This window comes from Platalea leucorodia, assembly GCF_965183815.1.
Source record: "Platalea leucorodia genome assembly, chromosome: 4".
Taxonomy (NCBI): Eukaryota; Metazoa; Chordata; class Aves; order Pelecaniformes; family Threskiornithidae; genus Platalea; species Platalea leucorodia.
In genome coordinates, this window is record NC_138826.1 from 126,070,152 (window position 1) to 126,089,172 (window position 19,021).

The 19,021-nt window shown below is 53.7% G+C and overlaps 3 protein-coding genes across 3 annotated transcripts; 2 read left to right on the forward strand and 1 right to left on the reverse strand.

Annotated features, from left to right (window-relative positions):
* Positions 1-581: 581 nt before the first annotated feature.
* Positions 582-1,052, forward strand: UCN3 (urocortin 3; the record flags this gene model as incomplete). Its single annotated transcript, XM_082311110.1, has 1 exon — positions 582-1,052. The coding sequence occupies one exon, from the start codon at positions 582-584 to the stop codon at positions 1,050-1,052; it is 471 nt and encodes a 156-aa protein (XP_082167236.1).
* Positions 1,053-8,108: 7,056 nt separating this feature from the next.
* Positions 8,109-10,427, forward strand: LOC309589756 (tubulin alpha-1C chain-like; the record flags this gene model as incomplete). Its single annotated transcript, XM_082310236.1, has 3 exons — positions 8,109-8,337; positions 8,529-8,677; positions 9,456-10,427. 3 exons carry the CDS (start codon positions 8,109-8,111, stop codon positions 10,425-10,427), a joined length of 1,350 nt encoding a protein of 449 aa, XP_082166362.1.
* Positions 10,428-15,307: 4,880 nt separating this feature from the next.
* Positions 15,308-18,752, reverse strand: LOC309590092 (tubulin alpha-1D chain-like; the record flags this gene model as incomplete). Its single annotated transcript, XM_082311050.1, has 3 exons — positions 18,506-18,752; positions 17,035-17,183; positions 15,308-16,291 (listed from the first exon to the last, which is right to left on the reverse strand). The coding sequence occupies exons 1-3, from the start codon at positions 18,705-18,707 to the stop codon at positions 15,308-15,310; spliced, it is 1,335 nt and encodes a 444-aa protein (XP_082167176.1). The 5' UTR covers positions 18,708-18,752.
* Between the last annotated feature and the right edge of the window lie 269 nt (positions 18,753-19,021).

Below are 19,021 nucleotides of genomic sequence, written 5' to 3' on the forward strand. Positions count from 1 at the left end.
ACCTACCCCACTCTCCATGCCCTTTTCGGACCAAGTTGGGTAAGATGGGCAATTGCCAACTTCAGAGAGCATAGAAATATCACTGGTGGCTTCAGGCTGACCAGAGAGGAGCTGAAAGGAAAACCCACCTTTACAGCAGCTGGTGATACACACGATTACTCCATGGAGGTGTTAGCAAGGTGGAGAGGGCTGCATGGGGACTGCAACGAGATTGCCCCAGGCAGGCAGTTGCCCACTGTAGAAACCAGCTCTCCTGCAGCACGCACTTGTGTTTCGGCAAAGGGATGGCCAAATCCTCCCTTCCATGGAGGCTGCAGCCTTGCAAAGCACTTTGGACATCCCACCTCCTACCCAGCACCCCAAAAACAAGGGCTTGGGGGTTGCACCTTGGAGGAGGAGGCCCCGAGACAACTCATTCCAAGCTGCCCTAACCTGGGACCTGGGGGGAGACCTGGGACATGAACCCAGGTCCATGGGATGTGGGAGGACAGGGGGATGATGGTGCTCTGCCCTGGGCCCCGCGGGAAGCTCATGCCCATCTCTGCCCTCCCCTCACTCTTTCCACTGGGCAGGCCACCGCAATGCCCCACACCAGGCTGCTGCTCCTCCTCGCCCTCCTCTGCGCCACCGAGACCGGACGGGCTCTCCGCCTCTACAACGCCGCCTCCATCTTCAGCTGCCTCAACACGGCCCTCGCTGAAGCCCAGAAGAGCCGCCCAGAGGAAAACGCCGTCTTGGACAAGCGCAGCTTCGACTCCCGCTCACCAGAGGAGGCTTCTGAGGAGGAGGAGGGAGAGGACATGGTGGATGAAGAGATGGGGAAAAGGACGTTCCCAGGGGAAGGCCATTACAAATATGTCTCCCAAGCGCAGGTGAAGGGGAAGACGTACCAAAACCGGGCCAAGAGCGACCGCCGCACCAAGGTCACCCTCTCCCTTGACGTCCCCACCAACATCATGAACATCCTCTTCAACATTGCCAAAGCCAAGAACTTGCGGGCAAAGGCTGCTGCCAACGCGCACCTCATGGCCCAAATCGGGCGGCGGAAGTGACCCCCTGTGAGGCAGGGGGGACTCAGAGCAGGGCTGAGGGGACTGACGGCCGTGTATGATATCAGTGTTGTATATTTTTGACCCATAGAGCTACCTAACTTTCATATCTCTTCTTCCTCCTTCTCTCCTTCCCTCCTCCTCAACATTTCCATGCACGGGGAAGAGGCTCGTGTCCGCAGCAGGGCAAGAGGAAGTGTCGCCTCGGGAAGATCCCTAATTAAAGCTATGATCTCTTGAGTTTCCAATGCTTTGTTCTCCCATCGCCTCCACCAGGTGCTCTGTCGGGTCTGTCTGGGCCTGTAGCCTTTCCAAAACATTCCTTCAGCTCAACTTCACAGCCCTGTCCCCACCACGGTCCAGACCCTACACCCTCTCAAGTCCCCATACACAAGCTGTCCCTACACACAATCATCACTGTATTGAGAAGGGAAAAGCAAGACTGGTCAGGAGACCTCAAGAGGAATTTCCCAGTTCCTCCTTCTGGGAACTCTCTATGTTTTAAGGTTGTCTTGCAATGACTTCTTTCCCCACCAGAACCTTCAGCAGTCTCAGCTGGGACAGCATCACCTTCGCCATTGACATGGCCCTTCACAAGTGTCCCCAGGCCATCAGTTGGCTCTGGCCAGGGCCACCCCATGGCCTCAGATGAGTTTGGACCACAAGAGTTGCAGGTGCCTCCCTGGATGCTCCAGACACACCCCATGATGTCTGTCCATGTTGCCCAATCTACCCCTGCCCATCTTTCTGCCACTCTCCCTTTTCTTCTAGACCCCTCTACCAGTCCTGGGGCTTCAGCTCCCCATACACAGACCATCCCCATTCACCCCACTCTTTTCCACCCTCCACTGAGTCCCAGTTCACCAAGCTCCCACCCCTTCACCTTGGACTATTTAGTCCTTCCTCTAAATCTCCTTTTCTCTTCACCTCTCAGCCCAGCTCCAAGACGAAACTCCATCTCTTGGCCTCCATCCCTGCATGTAGCAGGCGTGGGAGGTAGAGAGAAATTTGGCCCTCCTTCCCTAGGAGATGTTTGCCAAGAGCAAGAAAGCAGCTCCCACCAGCCCCGTCCACGTGTCCAGGGCATGGCCATGGGGAGCACTCCAGGCGGGACATTAAGAGGGGGCAGGTCTCTGGTTGACCCAAATTCAACTGAAGCCTGAAAAACAAAAACAAAATAATACACCAGGCCCTTCAACATCTTCCCCTCGTAGCACACATCTCCAGCAGACAACACACGAACATGCCCACAGCATCTCTGTGCAATGACCTCCTCCTGCCTCAACTCCAAGAGCGTACAAGTGAGGTCTTTCCTTGTTGCAATCTGCTGTAGCCTTGGGCTATATGGTCCTTTATGTATAATACATGTAGCTTTATATATCTTTAGAGCCCAATACCCTACATGTCAATCCCTCATCGGTATATTGAGCTCTTGTTCAGCAGGACATAGGCGTTGTCCCCATTTTACACCCAGGGAAACTGAGGCGCACATGCCCGCTCACATCTGGTCAGGCAAAGCAGGGCAGAGCAAGGTCAGACCTGGCCGGGCACCCAGCTGGACGCACTCTCGTCCCTTTGTGGGTTTGGCCAGAGGTGTCCCCAGGTTGTTCAGGCTCAGCCTTTCTGATGCACAGGGCTCTCTAGAGGAGCCTTGACACAGCAAGGAGCGACAGAGGGATTTGCTCAGAGCCAAGGAAGAAATCATTGCTTTGAGCAGAAAGTTGAGATTTTCCCCTTGTGCTCCCCTGTGAGCTCCAGTAAAGCACTGGCCCAGGCTGGGAACAGGCTTTTCCCCACCACCAGTTGCCGTGGGGATCTGCACCAGCCCTGCTTGGGGTCCTTTCCCAGAACCGGGTTAGACAAGAGGAACATCTCAGCCCCGTGCTGCTGCCTGCAAATCAAAACATCACATGCCTGGGGCTCACACTGGGTCTTTCTTCTGCTCCCCTTTAACGAAGGCAATTAACATTGAAGCGACACCATGGGAGCAGATGAGCCAAGGTGTTTGCTGGCACCAGGCTGCGCTTGCAGCTGCAAAGCTGAGATGGGACAGCGGACACCAGCTGATAGCGAGCGATGGGGAAAGCAGAGATCCTCCCTCCCCAGCTGCATCCCCGTGGGGGAGTCTCACCCACACCCGGCACTGGCTTGGACAAACCCTTCCAAAATCAATCCTCCTTCTCAACTTCTGCCAAGCAAGACAGGGGGTTGCTTGGAGGGGCTGAGACACAGGCGGAGGTTGGAGGAGACAGATTTCCTGAGGAAGCTGGATGGAAATAGGAGCACTGAAATCTCCATCAGCACCCACCTGCATCTGGGAGCATGCAGAGTCAAGGTCACCATGCTTGGGAAGGACAGCATTGCTGTTTGGGGTGATATTTGTCATTTTGTAAAAGCCAGGTGAGGATTAGGTCTTTCCTGCCATTTCATACAGGGATGAAACCCAAACTCTCAGTATTACACTAAGAAAGAGCAGTTTACTTAGGCATGGGTGCACAGCCGCTGCAGGCTCACTCTGGCCAACATATCCTTCTGCTTCCACTGCCAGGTCCCTTCCAACCTCTTCATAATCCTTCCCCCAGGCAGTCAGCTCTTCCCTGGCCTCCAGGAACCCCTTCATCCTCCTTCTCCTCCTCCACGTGCCAATGCTCAAAGGCCTCCTTCACTCACATCAGAGCAAACCAGAGATGCTACAGTGATTTAGGCAACCCCCAAGGACAGCAGGTCCTGAACCCCATCCTGGGATCAAGAAGGCCCCATGCCCATCTGGCTGAGGAAAGGATTCAGGCGGTGTAACTCAACGGGCATTGAGCATCTGGCCAACAATGCACTCCCGCTGTGCAAGGAGGTACCCATGTTCACATCCAGGAGGGCTTGGCTAGAAAAACCAAGCTGATTTCCAGCAGCAACCATGGGGAGTTAGCCCATGCACCTTGGGACGCAGAGCACAAGCACATGGTGGCCTTGCAGAGTTACATCAGGAGCCGAGCCCTATAAACAGGGGGGTGAGATGCACTTCAGGCTGCAGATACACCTAGAGGGAGCCATCCCTGGTGGCATGAGAGCCTTCTCCTGGGATGTCCTGCCCTGCATCTGGGACGTCCTGTCCCACTCTTGGGATGTTCTGTCCCACTCCTGAGACGGCCTATCCTGCTCCTGGGGTGTCCAACTCTGCTCCTGGGATGTCCAACTCTGCTCCTGGGATGTCCTGTCCTGCTCTAAGCTGGGCCAGGAAGGCCTCTGACCAGCTCACCCAGGAACAGAGCCACCAGCTGGGAGAGCCTGGCTTTCTCATGGCACCAGTGCTAGAGAAGCCATCCCAGCCCCATGATGTTACCCCAAGGCAGGAGCCCCGTCCTGCAACTCCTGTCCATCCCCAGGAGATTCAACAGATGTGCTGTTTGCATTTGGAAACGGGGGATGGAAAGTAGAAAGCACATTTCCAGCCCTGAAGATTGCAAAGAAAGTCTTAAAAATGAGCCTCATTCTTTAAATAAATAAATAAACAAAGCAACCCACATACTCCTCCCAAAAAGACCATTCAAAGCTCTTTTCCTGATTTCACAGAAAGTGCCCTTAGACATCATAGATTCATGCAGTCATAGAATAGTTTGGGTTGGAAGGGACCTTTAAAGGCCATCCAGTCATGATGCCATGAGCAGGGACATCTGCACCAAGATCAGGTTGCTCAGAGCCCCGTCCAACCTGACCTTGAATGTTTCCAGGGACAGGGCATCTACCACCTCTCTGGGCAACCTGTGCCAGTGTCTCACCACCCTCAGCATAAAAAAAACTTATATCTAGTCTGAATCTCCCCTCTTTTAGTTTAAAACCATTCCCCCTTGTCCTGTTGCAACAGGCCCTGCCAAAAGGTCTGTCCCCATCTTTCTTGTAGCCCCCCTTTAAGTACTGGAAGGCCGCAATCAGGTCTCCCCACAGCCTCCTCCTCTCCAGGCTGAACCCCCCCAGCTCTCAGCCTGCCCTCACAGCAGAGCTGTGCCACCCTCGGAGCATTTCTGTGCCCTCCCCTGGCCCCGCTCCCACAGCTCCATGTCCTTCCCGTGCTGAGGACCCCCGAGCTGGACGCAGGGCTCCAGGGGGGTCTCCCCAGAGGGGGCAGAGGGGCAGAATCCCCTCCCTCGCCCTGCTGCCCATGCTGTGGGGGATGCAGCCCAGGATGCAGTTGGCTTGCTGGGCTGCCAGAGCACATTGCCAGCTCGTGGCCAGCTTTTCATCTATCAGCACCCCCAAGCCCTTCTCTGCAGGACAGGTCTCAATCCCTTCATGCCCCAGCCTGTGTTGCTACCAGGGCTTGCCCTGATTCAGGTGCAGGACCTTGCATTTGTCCTTGTTGAACTTCACGAGGTTCACATGGGCCCACTTCTCCAGCTTGTCCAGGTCCGTCAGGGGAACAGGATGGGGAAAGCAATTCTGAATGAATGCTTTAAAGCCAAAGAAACTCCAGACTCCGTGGGTCTGCAGGTGCAAGTCCTTCCAAGCATGTCTCTCCCTCCGTCAGGGACAGAAACACCTGAACCCTTTGCCAGCAGGTGCCTGCATGAGGAGAGGGCAGGAGGAAGGACCCCTTTAGCAGAGAGCCCAGCTCTCCCTGCTATAAAAGGCCCAAGAGGGAGGCAGGTAGGGTGTGCTCTCAGTGAGGTGGTTGTGATTGTGGTGAGGAGCCCAGGTGGTTCAGAGTCATGGTGAGTAGCTGTGGGGCTTGGGTTTGCTCCCTGATAGCCAGAGCTGGTCCTTCCCAGCTCTGCAGGAGGATGAAGCTGGAGGTAGCTTTTCTTTCCAGGCGGGGAAAGGTGTCTTGCCCTTGGCTGTGGGCTTCCCTGGGGGTGATAAGGGGGTTTGTGGGCTACGGAGGAGCGTGTGAGCCCTGGAGATGGGGCTCCTGGGGGTGTAGAGCTTGTGCTTGGGAGCTGGTCTCCAGAGCTGGGTTGGTCTTGCAAGCCTGGTGTCCATCCCTTCCTGGCACGGGGAGGACTGCCCTGCTAAAATGCCTTCAGACCTGCATGTCTCTTTTTGAAGGTCTTGCTGGTGGCATCTGATCCAAGACTGAGTTAGGTGTCCATCTGGTGCTGCTGTGGGGCTGAGGCAGACCTGGAGCAGGGGATGAAGGTCTCTCCTTGTGGAGATTGGCCGAGTATCCCTGTTCTGGCCCTGGTGTGGAGGACTGTTAAGGCTGTCCTGGAACAGTTTGTGTAGGAAAACAAATGCAGTGGTGGCTGTGGGCCGATACAGTAGATATCAGCCCTCAGGGAAAGACCCCTCTGCTTTAGTATAGGATGTTGCTGCCCTGTTTCTGTGCTAGGTAGGGGTCCTGCTGTGCCACGCTTATGGCAGGAAGATAACGTGAGGGTTGCTGTGCTGGGTGTCCTGCTCAGGCCACAGCTAAAAGCAGGTGGTGAGGGCAGACTAAGCCTTGGGTAAGCCCATCTGAGACTTTCCTGTCTTGTAGTACAGGGCTTCCTAATTGGATGTGTGTTTTTCTCCCTACTAAGCCTCAGTGGAAGTCTCCAGTCTCTCTGAACCCAAAAGCCTGGTTTTTCACAGCCTCCTGTGTCAAGGAATTCAACAGCTCAGCCACACTTTCTACACAGGGACTCCTGCCTTCTGTTCAAGCCAAGAGCAGATGCTTCATGGGGCACCTGCTAGTCTTGTATGGAGAAGATGAAGAATTGGTCCCGAGCCGTCCTAGCTTGGGTCCTCTCTAGCTGTCTCCAGCCAGCTGATCCTGCATGGCTGTATGTAGTCTGAATGGGAATGAGACAGTGCTCTGACAGTTAATACTTGAAGCCAAACAGCACAGGCTTCTCCCATCAGAGAGGGCAGAGGTCCTCTGCTGCTGCCCATCTGGGTGGGGAGAGGTCTGCCTCTGCCTCCCTGGGAAGGGCATGGGGAGGGAGTGTTGGCACTGCTGCCTAGGGCTGGCTGGGCTGAATCATTCCCTCCTGCCCAGCTGAGAGCACCAGGTGAAGTTCCTGGGAAGGCTGGCTGTGCCCTGGCTCCTGCCCCAAGGCAGGATCAGCAGAACAAAGGGAAGAAACCATGAGTAGTTGGACTTGACAGGTCTCATGTGCTGGAGGTTCAGCAGCTGGGCTTGGTGGCCTGCTCCTGGGAACAGGGCTGTTGAGCACTGGTTGAGTGCTGGGATGCAGAGGGACCTACTGCAACAACCTAATCTCTGCATCTTGCAGAGATGCTGCTCTCACAGCCCAGAAAGCCAACCATATCCTGGGCTGCATCACGGCCAGCAGGACGAGGGAGGGGATTCTGCCCCTCTGCTCCACTCTGGTGAGACCCCACCTGGAGCCCTGTGTCCAGCTCAGGGGTTGTCAGCACAGGAAGGACATGGAGCTGTTGGAGCGGGGCCAGGGGAGGCCACAGAAATGCTCCGAGGCTGGAACAGCTCTGCTGTGAGGACAGGCTGAGAGCTGGGGGGGTTCAGCCTGGAGAAGAGAGGGCTCTGAGGAGGCCTTATTGTGGCCTTCCAGTACTTAAAGGGGGCCTAAAAGAAAGATTGGGACAGACTTTTAAGCAAAGCCTGTTACGACAGGACAAGGGGGAAATGGTTTTAATCTAAAAGTGGGTAGATTCAGGCTAGATATAAGGAAGAAATTTTTCACGATGAGGGTGGTGAAACACTGGCACAGATTGCCCAGAGAGGTGGTAGATGCCCCATCCTTGGAAACATTCAAGGCCAGGCTGGATGGGGCTCTGAGCAACCTGATCTGGTTGAAGATGTCCCTGCCCATGGCAGGGGGGATGGACTGGATGGCCTTGAAAGGTCCCTTCCATCCCAAAGCATTGTATGACCTGCCTTGGTGGGAGAGTGCAACCTCTCTCTGAAGGGCTAATGCTTGGTTGTTGCTCATTCAGCAGCTCTTTGGCGCTTGCTGGGGTGAAAATGCCCTGGCTGCCACCAAGCTGGGCTAATGCTCCTCTTAACTGTCGGTTGTTGGCCATGTGCTCTAGAAAGACACCCAGAAGTGCCAGCTTTAGTCTAATTCCTCAGTGTACATTCCTAACCTCCTCTTCTCTCCCATCCCCATGCAGAGGGAGTGTATTTCTGTCCACATTGGCCAGGCTGGTGTCCAGATGGGCAACTCCTGTTGGGAACTGTATTGCCTGGAGCATGGGATCAAGCCAGATGGCATCATTTCCTCTGATGCATCCTCAGGGCAAACAGACTCTTCCTTTGGGACCTTCTTCAGTGAGACAGGATCAGGGAAGTATGTGCCCAGAGCAATATTTGTTGACCTGGAGCCTGCTGTCATTGGTGAGTCACAGGAGGTCTCCAAACTTTGTGGAGGGGGAGTACTTTCTCTGACCTGAAGTGTAGTGTTGGCAACCTCAGCTGCTGGGGAGGCTGCCAGCTTCCATGTGAAACTGCATCTAAATTAGTGCAAGTAACTTGGTAGATAGTGGATCTTGTGCCAGCGACACTCATGAGACCTCAACTTCTTCCAGATGAGATCAGGACTGGGACCTACCGCACGCTCTTCCACCCGGAGCAGCTCATCAGTGGCAAAGAAGATGCTGCCAACAACTATGCTCGGGGCCACTACACCGTTGGGAAGGAGATCATTGACTCAGTTGTTGACAGGGCTCGGAAAATGGTAACAACCCATTTGTGGAGGGTCTTCTGCATTAGCAGCTCTGGTTGCTCTTGCCCTGGCCATCAAGAGATGCAATGGCAAGGAAGGGCAAGCAGATCTTGGTCAGCTTGACCATGCTGCTGTGACCTGGAAGAACATGATGGGATGCATGTGTGTGTGTGCCTTGCTGGTTGGGACTTGAGGGGAAAACAAGGGACTGAAGATGCCCTCAGCCTAAGTAGGAAAACAAGCAGCTCTGATTTAACTGTCCAGGCAAGCTGGCTTTCTCCTAATGGGTGTAGTGTCTGCTGTGTCAATGCTGATCCAACAAATCATCCCAACCAATGTCACAGCTCAGATTCTGGCTGGTGTCTCCCGTTAGGCCTCTCCTCCCTTGTGCGGTAGCTTCTGGGGTATGAGGTTTCACCCACATAGACCCTCAGAAGTGCTGTGATGACACCAAGATATTATTGATTTAGGTGGAACCTCTCAGTGGCCTTCAGACTTTTCCTCATCTTCTTGACTGCTAGTATCATGAGTCTCTACCTGACCCAGTATGTCACCCTGTCAGGCCAGGCCTTTCTTCCTGCTAGAAGAGGAGATAATTTAAAAGCAGCTGCATTTGCTATGTCTGACAAATCTCACCTGTTAGAAGTGGAAGGTGTGTGTAAGCAGTAGTAAAAAAACTAGAAGGTCTTAAACTTGATGGTTGAACACAGTTCTTGAGCGTAATTTAAGTCCCCTGAGACCAGAATAACTCCAGTAACTTGGCCCTTCTGGCTCTTTCCCTGTGCTGCAGGCTGACCAGTGCAGTGGGCTCCAAGGGTTCCTGGTCTTCCACAGCTTTGGGGGAGGCACAGGCTCTGGGTTCACCTCCCTCCTCATGGAGCGGCTCTCCGTGGAGTACAGCAAGAAGTCCAAGCTGGAGTTCTCTGTGTACCCAGCCCCGCAGGTCTCCACAGCAGTGGTGGAGCCCTACAACTCCATCCTCACCACCCACACCACCCTGGAGCACTCGGACTGCTCCTTCATGGTCGACAATGAAGCCATCTATGACATCTGCAACCGCAACCTGGACATCGAGCGGCCCACCTACACCAACCTCAACAGGCTGATTGGGCAGATTGTCTCCTCCATCACTGCCTCCTTGAGATTTGACGGTGCTTTGAATGTTGACCTCACTGAGTTTCAGACCAACCTGGTGCCCTACCCACGGATACACTTCCCTCTCACCACCTACGCGCCCATCATCTCGGCAGAGAAAGCCTACCACGAGCAGCTGTCGGTGCCAGAGATCACCAACGCTTGCTTTGAGTTCTCCAACCAGATGGTGAAATGTGACCCGCGCCGTGGCAAGTACATGGCATGCTGCCTGCTGTACCGGGGCGACGTGGTGCCCAAGGATGTGAATGCGGCCATTGCAGCCATTAAAACGCGCCGGTCGATCCAGTTTGTGGACTGGTGCCCCACGGGCTTCAAGGTGGGGATCAACTACCAGCCTCCCACGGTGGTGCCCGGGGGAGACCTGGCCAAGGTGCAGCGGGCTGTCTGCATGCTGAGCAACACCACGGCCATCGCGGAGGCGTGGGCCCGCCTGGACCACAAGTTTGACCTGATGTACGCCAAGCGGGCCTTTGTGCACTGGTACGTGGGGGAGGGCATGGAGGAGGGGGAGTTTTCGGAGGCCAGGGAGGACCTGGCTGCCCTGGAGAAGGATTATGAGGAGGTTGGAAGGGACTCGGCAGATGGAGGGGAGTATGATGAGGAATAATATTTTTACCTGTGGGAAGGCGGCTTTGATGAAGCTTTTTGTATGCTAGTCTTGCAATTCCTTCCAGAGAAGGGAATTGTGGGCTAGGTCTGAGGAAATGTGACTTGGAAGCTCTGCAGCTTGGCCAAAAGCAACTCTTTGGTCAAGTCTTGTGCATGCACAAAGTTGGCTGAATAAATTGTGACCAGCAAAACATCTTCTCCTGTCTTGATGTGCCACCAAACTGGCTCATGGGGGTGTGGTGGCCTCAGGGTGGTTCCCATCTTGCATTGGTCATTGCAGTCCTACCCATTGAGCTTTCCTGCTTGTAGATGCTGGGGTGAGCCCTGTGAACTGGGGTGGCTGACAGCATGATGTGAGCCATCTGCCCTGGGGTGGAACTGCTGTGTTTAAAATCAACAGTGGGGTGATGATCCCGCTGAGGCACTGGCTGCCCACGGTCTGTCCGTGTGCTCAAACACAGCTGGCTCTGGGTTTTCTGTGCTGCTCTCTGCTCCAAGGCAGAGCAGGGGCTGGGATCAGGTTTCTCCGGTCCCCTGCTGCTGTGCAGAGCTCTGCTAAACAGCCCATGTCCAGCTGCCAGGGGTGGGCCTGCCTGGAAGTCTAACTGGAGTTGAGATGAGAATTGCAATACCTCTGCTGTCTGTCAGACCCCTGCAAAAGCACCCAAACTTAGCTCGAAGGTCTAAAGCAAGGAGCTGTCTCCCCAGTCAGACTCCTTCCCTCTCGTGCTGGGTGATGGCTGCTCCCCAGGCATGATGTAAAAATCCCTGCAGACAGCTAATGAGCTGAAAAAGGGGATTTTTAACTTGAACTCTGCAGATCCCCTGGACTGCAGCAGGTTATTTCTCCACTGCAGAGTCTTTTCCCAGTAACCGATCCAGGAAAAGGAGTGGGCTGGGATGTGGTGGGGAAGCTGGATCTGCAGTCAGGCTGTAATTGAAGGGCTGGCAGTGTTGGCTCTGGGTTGTGCTGGAGGAAGATTTAACCAACCTGAGGCAAGGGTGGTGGTGGTGGTGATTATTAAAGTCTGTCTCCACTCACCATTACTCAGCTGGGCTCCTGGGGGTGGCAATCTCCCCAGGTCACCAAGGTGGGAGCTCCTGGGGGCTGTGTCACCTCCAGCTGCCCTCTGCCTGGGGGAGCAAGGCTGCTTGGACTGGTGGGGCTGGCAGGGTGATGACTGCAGAAGAGGCAATGAGCAGCCCCATGCCTCCTTTGAGCCTTCTGCCCCACCAGATGCAGTTTTATGTGCAGGGTGATCACCCCAAATTGATGCCCAAACCTCTCTCCAGCAAAGAAGGAGGGGACAGAGCATAAAGCAAGCAGCTCAGGCAGCTGCAATGCCAGCTCTGCCTTCCCCTCCTGGGTACTTTTTAGTGGGGGGAGCTTTTCTTCTGCTCAGCACAGATGTCCTGGGATAGGGGTCCTGTTTTGGGGTTCATGGTCTGCCCTTCTTGTGGTCCACTGGCAATGCAGGTCATCTCGCTGCCCATAGCATGAGACTGCGGGAGAGAGGCAGAGCAGCCAGAGTGGCTGTACCAAGTCTGGTGGCCTGAGGTTGCAGCTAGACCATCTGATTTTATGACCCTGGAAAGGCTTCATCTCCATGGATCTGTTGAACACTCTGCATTCTTGGAGGGTCAACCTCCTGCTTGGAAAAAGTACCTTTTTTTTTTTTTTTTTACTTCTTTTTTGTCTTCTCATTTTAATTCTTTTGGTGTGCCTGATAGCTCTTGAATGCAGAGCTGTATGGCGTGAGCTGCTGCACAGCTCTTACCCGTGCTGGGAGCGGAGGAAAAGCCTGGCTGTTGGTCCGCTGGGGACACGTGCGTCTCTGCAGCCACAGCATGGTCCTGCCCGCTGTCCTGACAGCCTTGCAGCTCCATCAGGACATTTTTGTGAATGCTCATGAGCTTCAGGCTCATCTGCTTGTGATGGCAGCAGGATCCTTTCTGTCACATCTGTGTGTGATGGCCCTAAGCTGGGCCCAGAAGTGATGATGGAGTGAGACAGTTTGTCCCCCAGCCGGATGAAGACTTTGTCCCCCTGTGCTGAAGACCAACCACTCTAAGCAGCCTCATCACCACTGGCCCCAGGAGAACCGTGCACAGCTCCAGACACAGCTCTTGGCTTGCATCAGGCCATGGGATGGAAGCAAGAGGCAGCAGGTGCTGCTGGATCAGGGCTGGATAGCACCAAGGAAGAGGGATCTTGCCCAAGACCTTATGAGAAGTCAGTGGCAGAGCTTGACGGGCACCTTGAGCCTCCTCCCTGCAGGACAATGATGAACAACTCTGCCCTGACCCCTGTGATCTACCCTTAGTGTAGTAATGAAGTAGTGAATGAACGGTGGTGAACAGGCTGGAGCAACGTGGAGGAAACGGATCCCGCAGGCTGCTCCATCTATTGCTGTTTAGTGGACTTTTTTTATGACGAGCTTTGCTATTCTGGCGCAGGGGTAGGGAAAATAAAGCTGAAACTGTGCAATGAAGCGTGTGTTGCTCTTGGGTGTGGGTCTGGAGGATCCAGTGCTTGTGGAGACTCCAAAGCATTGTCTATGGCCATCGAGCTGGAGATGCTAACTCCCCAAAAGTCATGGGATCGTTCTCCCCCCAAGGAAAATCCTTTCCTTCCCTCTCTCACTGCGTTTGTGGGAGGGCAGGAGCGGGTCTGTGCTGACAGACGTACTGGAGGAATTGATCGCAGTAACAAACAACTGCTCCCATTACATCAGCCCCGGTGCTGTGCTGATGGCTTTCCAAGCTGCAGAAGCACGCGGCTGCGCTCCTGCCCTTGCTCAGCCACCCGGCGTTGGCTCGTGGCTTCAAGCGGGAGTGATGCTCACCTCCTGTCCACCCCAGCCTGCTGCACTCACATTTTTGGGGGATTGAAGCAGTGGCTTCCAGCCCCAGCTGTCTGTGGGGAATGGAGCCACCAGGGAAAGGCGGGAGCCCTCAAGACCATGCCTGGAAACTTCCCAGCACATTTACCTGTGGGCACAGAGACAAAAGTCATCTTTTCTCTTTTAAAAAGCATCTTTGAGCCCTGAACAGTCTCATTTCTGGCAAACAGAGCAGTTACCGTTCCCCTGTGAGGGTTATTGTCAGCGCTAGGGGCATGGTGTGGGGACAACCAACTGGACACCCAGGAGGTGGCTTGGCCCTGTCGCCAAGGAATCAGCAGGTGAAAAGTGACCACCTAGGGTGGATGAGTAGAGACTCACCCAGCCCCAAGGTCTTTAGGCTGACCAGCTTTGGGGTATCTTGATGGGGTCCGTCACCCCAGCAGAGCTGGAGATGAAGGAGAGGACCCATCAGATGAGGCAGGAGCTGGTTACCATCCCCAGAAGGACCAGCCTCAGAGGGTAGTCTGATGCTCAGCCTCCCCAGGAGCAATGGGACATGCCTAACATTTTAGCTCAGGCAATTTCACAGCAGTTTGTTGAGCCCAGAGGAGGCTTCAGCCCAACAAGGATTTTCCAAGGCGTCCATGTCATGCCGTCAGCACCCCAGCTTTTAAGGATACTGCAGCCAGCAATGAGCTCTGGGCTCCTTCCACCTCCATCTCTCCAAGACACAGCAACACCTCCCCATCCCTCTGACCATCCCTGGCCGTACCTCCCAGTGGATCTCTTTGGGAACATCTCCAGAATCATACCCCCATCAGGGGAGAGGGCAGCTGCAGCTACAGGGCACGGAGGAGGTCTGGGGGGAAAGACTGACTCCACTTGGCGACAGAGCCGTGTTGAAATGAAGGGTGGATGTGGAGCTGGTATCCAACAACCACAAAGTGTAACGCAACAGCCATGAGCAGGGCACTTAGGGACTCAAGGCAGCATGGAGCCAGCCATTCTCCTAGCCCCCAGGCTTAGGAACACTCTCTCTCCATATCTTACCAGGGGCATTTCATTGCTTTTCCTCCTGAGTCACCCCATCGCATGGGCCTGGCTCACCTTCTCAGGGCAAACTCCTTCCTCAGGCACCTGGGACCTGTTTCACACTCACACCAATGCCTGAGCAAGACCTCAGCTCAGAGCTACAGCACTGCCCCAACAGCTGGGACTTGCTCAGGGAACAAACAAGCTTCACCAGAGACGGTGAGGAGGCAAAACCCCACCAGGAAGGTGCTCTTTACCCAGGCACCATTCCCCATTATGGCACTGGTCAAACTGGGGATTCCCTGCCTGCTCCCAGACACGCTTCCTCTGGGCTCCTCTTGGAGGGAAGAGCAGCATCCAGCTCCAGACAGACAAGTCCCTGGAGGATATAGGTCATCTCCCTCACAGCGATAATTATGGTTGATGATCTTCACAGATAGCCTACCCTGAACACACCCTTATCAGCATTTGCTGTTCTCTCCAAGACAACATCCATGCAGCTGGGGCCTCCCCACACAAACACCCTGAGGAAATCTAAAGAAATCAGAGCCAAAAAAAAAAATTTCTTTATTCAAATACAAAAAGACAGTTGCATAGAAGTGTACAGGTACATTTCTAATTTAAAGGTGCTTTTACAGTAAAAGCTAGAGCAAGAATTTGCCATTTCAGCCAAAGCAGGCAGCTTGCAACTTTCCCCTGGCCTAGGAACCAGGATCCTCTCTGCCCAGGCAGGATGTGTCCCCAACACTAAGCCAGGCACGTATTCAGCTTCACTCATTGATAAAAAGCAGTGTGATAAAGCTTGAGACACCCATGCTACGGAAGTGCACTATGAGCACATAGACTATGCAAGCAGAAAAGGTATAATACGTCAAACAGCAGCGTTGAGGTTCAGGACAATCCTTTGGCACCTCCAGGCTCTCAGGACCAGTTTAGCCTGATGACAGAGGGTTTGTATTTCATCTGAGGTTTGACTTCATTAGGAACAGACTGCAGTTTGTTAATACTCATCCTCATCAGCCTCATCTTCTTCTCCATCTGCCGAGTCCCTTCCAACCTCCTCATAATCCTTCTCCAGGGCAGCCAGGTCCTCCCTGGCCTCCGAAAACTCCCCCTCCTCCATGCCCTCCCCCACATACCAGTGCACAAAGGCCCGCTTGGCGTACATCAGGTCAAACTTGTGGTCCAGGCGGGCCCACGCCTCCGCGATGGCCGTGGTGTTGCTCAGCATGCAGACAGCCCGCTGCACCTTGGCCAGGTCCCCCCCGGGCACCACCGTGGGAGGCTGGTAGTTGATCCCCACCTTGAAGCCCGTAGGGCACCAGTCCACAAACTGGATCGACCGGCGCGTTTTAATGGCTGCAATGGCCGCGTTCACATCCTTGGGCACCACGTCGCCCCGGTACAGCAGGCAGCATGCCATGTACTTGCCACGGCGCGGGTCACATTTCACCATCTGGTTGGAGAACTCAAAGCAAGCGTTGGTGATCTCCGGCACCGACAGCTGCTCGTGGTAGGCTTTCTCTGCCGAGATGATGGGCGCGTAGGTGGTGAGCGGGAAGTGTATCCGTGGGTAGGGCACCAGGTTGGTCTGGAATTCAATCAGGTCAACATTCAAAGCACCATTAAATCTCAAGGAGGCAGTGACCGATGACACAATCTGCCCAATCAGCCTGTTGAGGTTGGTGTAGGTGGGCCGCTCGATGTCCAGGTTGCGGTTGCAGATGTCATAGATGGCTTCGTTGTCGACCATGAAGGAGCAGTCTGAGTGCTCCAGGGTGGTGTGGGTGGTGAGGATGGAGTTGTAGGGCTCCACCACCGCTGTGGAGACCTGCGGGGCTGGGTACACAGAGAACTCCAGCTTGGACTTCTTGCTGTACTCCACGGAGAGCCGCTCCATGAGGAGGGAGGTGAACCCAGAGCCTGTGCCTCCCCCAAAGCTGTGGAAGACCAGGAACCCTTGGAGCCCACTGCACTGGTCAGCCTGCAGCAGAATAATGTATATTTACCTCTCTCTGTTAAGGCTGGAATAACTATCCCCAATAATACAGCAATAAATTCTGCTTAGAGCACTTACTGGCCAGAGTGCACCCAATCCCTCGAGTGGATTCTCTCAGTGTATCAATCACCCTACTGAGCATCTTAAGCATACGTATCTTAATGAATTGCAGTACTTCCATGGAGATACCACAGGTAGCTCTGCACGGTCAGATGGAAACTCTTGCAAAGTGCTCCATTATCAGCTCAATGCATACCTCAACACTGAGAGGGGACGGGAGGGAGCATGTGGATCCTAGACCCTTAGGAGACATCCCAAAACCGTTTCATTGACAGGCATCCAAGTACATTGTTATAACCCTGCTTCACTCCTATCAAATGTGGAGTTTGGTCTTCCCAGCCTGGCTACCAATTGTCCATTTAGAATTCAGGTCTGCAATTGCACAACTGGGCTGTGGCTTCCCTGGGGTCAAAAGTCCTTCTCTTCTGTCTCTCAGGTCTAGTGTTGTGTCACTTCATCCATGTATGATATGCAATGACAGTTGCTTTTAGGGCAGATATACAGGTTCAGGTGGCCCCGTGCTTTACTGAGCCCCAAACCTAATCACAGCAGCAGCCCCTGTGCTCACATAAAGGGGTTTTTCTTCTAAGACTTTTACCCCAAACCCAAACTTTAATTGTATTGTCCATGGTGTGTTATTTCTAGGGAAAGACCGTCTTTTCTCTTACCATTTTACGAATTCTGCTGAGGACAGTGTCTATAATCTCCTTTCCGATGGTATAGTGGCCACGAGCATAGTTGTTGGCAGCATCTTCCTTGCCACTGATGAGCTGCTCTGGGTGGAAGAGCGCATGGTAGGTCCCAGTCCTGATCTCATCTACACAAGGAGGAGCAGTCATGGAGAGCAGCACATAGTTACAGGTTCTGGACATTAGTGTGACAGAGTAAAACACAGAGCAAATCTCCCAGGAGCCCATGTGAGATGACAGTCATGGCATGGTTAGTTCAGACTGGGAATACTGGAAGGGGTCAGAATAACCCTGTCTGGGCTAATTTATCAAGGTCCTACTACACCTCCTTCACCTTTGCCCAGCAGCCACCTTGAGATCCTAATGTAATTTGGCTTAAAGAGTTGGACACTGCCTATGTTTCCAATATTATTGTAGGATTATAGTTACCATATGCAGCTTGTGTTTCTACTTGTTGCAAAGCATCCCGAGGTGGCTGGAAGCACTACCTCCATCCTCCGCTCTACAGCACACTGCAGAGGAGACAGAGTGCCTCCAGTGTTGATATTTCTGCTAGATGTACCCGACCCAGCTTCAGGCACCTTATGAAGACAGGCATTAGGAGCAGTTTCTCTAGGCTCCATGCAGTCAATTAGGTTGGAGACACCTCCAGAGGTTAAACACACTCAGTCTCAATATTGGATACATTTCCATATTCTACTGGCTCGCTCACTAGGTTCCTAATTTAGTGCCTTGATAAGGTGCCTAAAAATTAAGTGGAACCAAAACAAAAGTCTACATTCCTTCCATTAGATGAAATAATGAGTCACATATCCTAGATGGCAAGATAGGAGCACCCAGGAGAGGCCTAGAAGGCAGAAAGAGGTAGGTGGATGCAGGTTGTTGGGAGTCATTTCCACCAGTTCCTTGGGCAAAAAAAGAATTTGTTTTCTAGGAAGGTACTCTAAATCAAAGTGCCACAATGGAGTCGAACACCCAGAGGTCACTAAAGGAGCTGGGGCTGGAAGGAGAAGTAGAAAGCTTGCAGTAGCAAGCCACCCAGTTTCCACAGAACCATGAGATGTGTAGCACCCATCTGCCCAAAGATGTTTCTCGAGTAGGATTAAAAGCAGATGTGCCACATCAGGTCATAGGGTGGTGTAATTCAGTTCAGAGCCACAGAGGTTAGTAAACCCATGCCACTTTACACCTGCTGAGGATCCTGCTCAAGACAGCAGGTCTCAAAAGGAGGGATCAACTAAAGACAAGTCAGTGTAGTAAGAGTAATGCGTTTGCCACTCCAGGTCCATTTGGAAACGCAAACTTTGTCTCCTTCTAATGGCTGGAGACATTTTACTAGAGCAGAGGAGTGGGAGCTGCTGGGCAACATGGGCAGCAACACAAGCCCCAAGTAAGAAGGGTCAGGAGTCACGGTTAAAGATGCCACAACACCCAACTGCCCCACTATTACCAATGACAGTGGGCTCCAAGTCTATGAACACTGCCCGGGGCACGTGCTTCCCAGACGCTGTCTCACAGAAGAAGGTCTCGAAAGAAGAATCCACTTGTTCGGACTTCGGCTCCACAGGTTTCACCTGCTTGGGGCCAGGAATGGTCCCATCTGCCTGGATCCCGTGCTCAAGGCAGTACAGCTCCCAGCAGGCATTGCCCATCTGCACGCCAGCCTGCCCGATGTGGATGGAAATGCATTCCCTCTGGAAGGGGAAATGGCTTGTTAAGGTGATTTTTAGATATCCTGTGACTTAGCACTAGCCCCCGCGGTTCTTGGTTGAGCCATTTGCTACTGCGGATGATGATTAGGGAAACAGGCGGCTTCCGCCCACCGCCGGGAGTTGGAGCGAGGATCAAACCGTGATCTGCAGGGCAGCTGGACGCAGCCGAGCCGCACACGTAGCATCCCTAGGAAGGGCTCTCCCAGCCCAGGGGAGGAGGAAGGAAGGAGGTGATGGGCTTCGCGCTGAGGCAG